Genomic DNA, 685 nt, shown 5'->3' on the forward strand with positions numbered 1-685 from the left:
GATGGGGCTCCCCGGTGAGCCCAGGGACAAGGACTTGGAGTTTTGGGGGTCCCAGAAGCGGCCTGTGAGGGTGGTAGGAGTGGGGTGGATAGTTAAAGCATCCCCCCAAAAAAACCCATCTTGACCCGGCCGATGGGGTGCGATGGCTGGAGATGCCCATCTCCAGGTCCCCCGTTAGAGGGGACATGAGCTGATGTCCCCAGGGGATGCCAGCAGCAGGCAGGGACCAGGAGGAGGATGCACGCCTCCACCTGGCTCTGATTTTGGGGTCTTCAGCATCGCTTGAGGGATGTCCCTTCCCTTCCCGCAGAGGCAGGGAAGCCCGAGCATCCCTCCCTGGGGGGCTGCCCAAGCACCCACCCAACAGCCACCGCTTTGGGGCTGCATTTAACCCCCCCAGCGCCCTTCGGTGGCCCCAATCCGGCCTCACCTGCCTCCCGCTGGTACGCGACAAGCTCCCCGTTGGCCAACGACACGAAAACCTGGTTATCCAGGTACCTGTGGGGAGAAAAAACCTTGGACAACCAGTCACAGAGCCCCACTCAGCCACCCCAAACGTCCTCACTGTGGACATCCCGGAGCCAAAAATCTTCTTCCCCACTTACAAGATGCACATGACGGCAGCAGCATGTTGCATCTTCATGCTGTTCTTCCTGTTACGGATGTTGTCCGAGGACTGGTAGAC

At 60.3% G+C, this 685-nt stretch overlaps 1 protein-coding gene across 1 annotated transcript in view; it reads right to left on the reverse strand.

Annotated features, from left to right (window-relative positions):
• Window positions 1–430: 430 nt before the first annotated feature.
• ARHGEF17 (Rho guanine nucleotide exchange factor (GEF) 17) overlaps window positions 431–685 on the reverse strand; it is a gene marked incomplete at its 3' end in the record, with an annotated part of 6,915 nt that continues 6,660 nt past the window's right edge. Inside the window, exon 15 of the mRNA XM_009576246.1 lies at window positions 431–498. Coding sequence (XP_009574541.1) covers window positions 431–498 — 68 coding nt within the window. The remainder of the gene's footprint in view (window positions 499–685) is intronic.

Source organism: Fulmarus glacialis, unplaced genomic scaffold, assembly GCF_000690835.1.
Source record: "Fulmarus glacialis isolate BGI_N327 unplaced genomic scaffold, ASM69083v1 scaffold23214, whole genome shotgun sequence".
Taxonomy (NCBI): Eukaryota; Metazoa; Chordata; class Aves; order Procellariiformes; family Procellariidae; genus Fulmarus; species Fulmarus glacialis.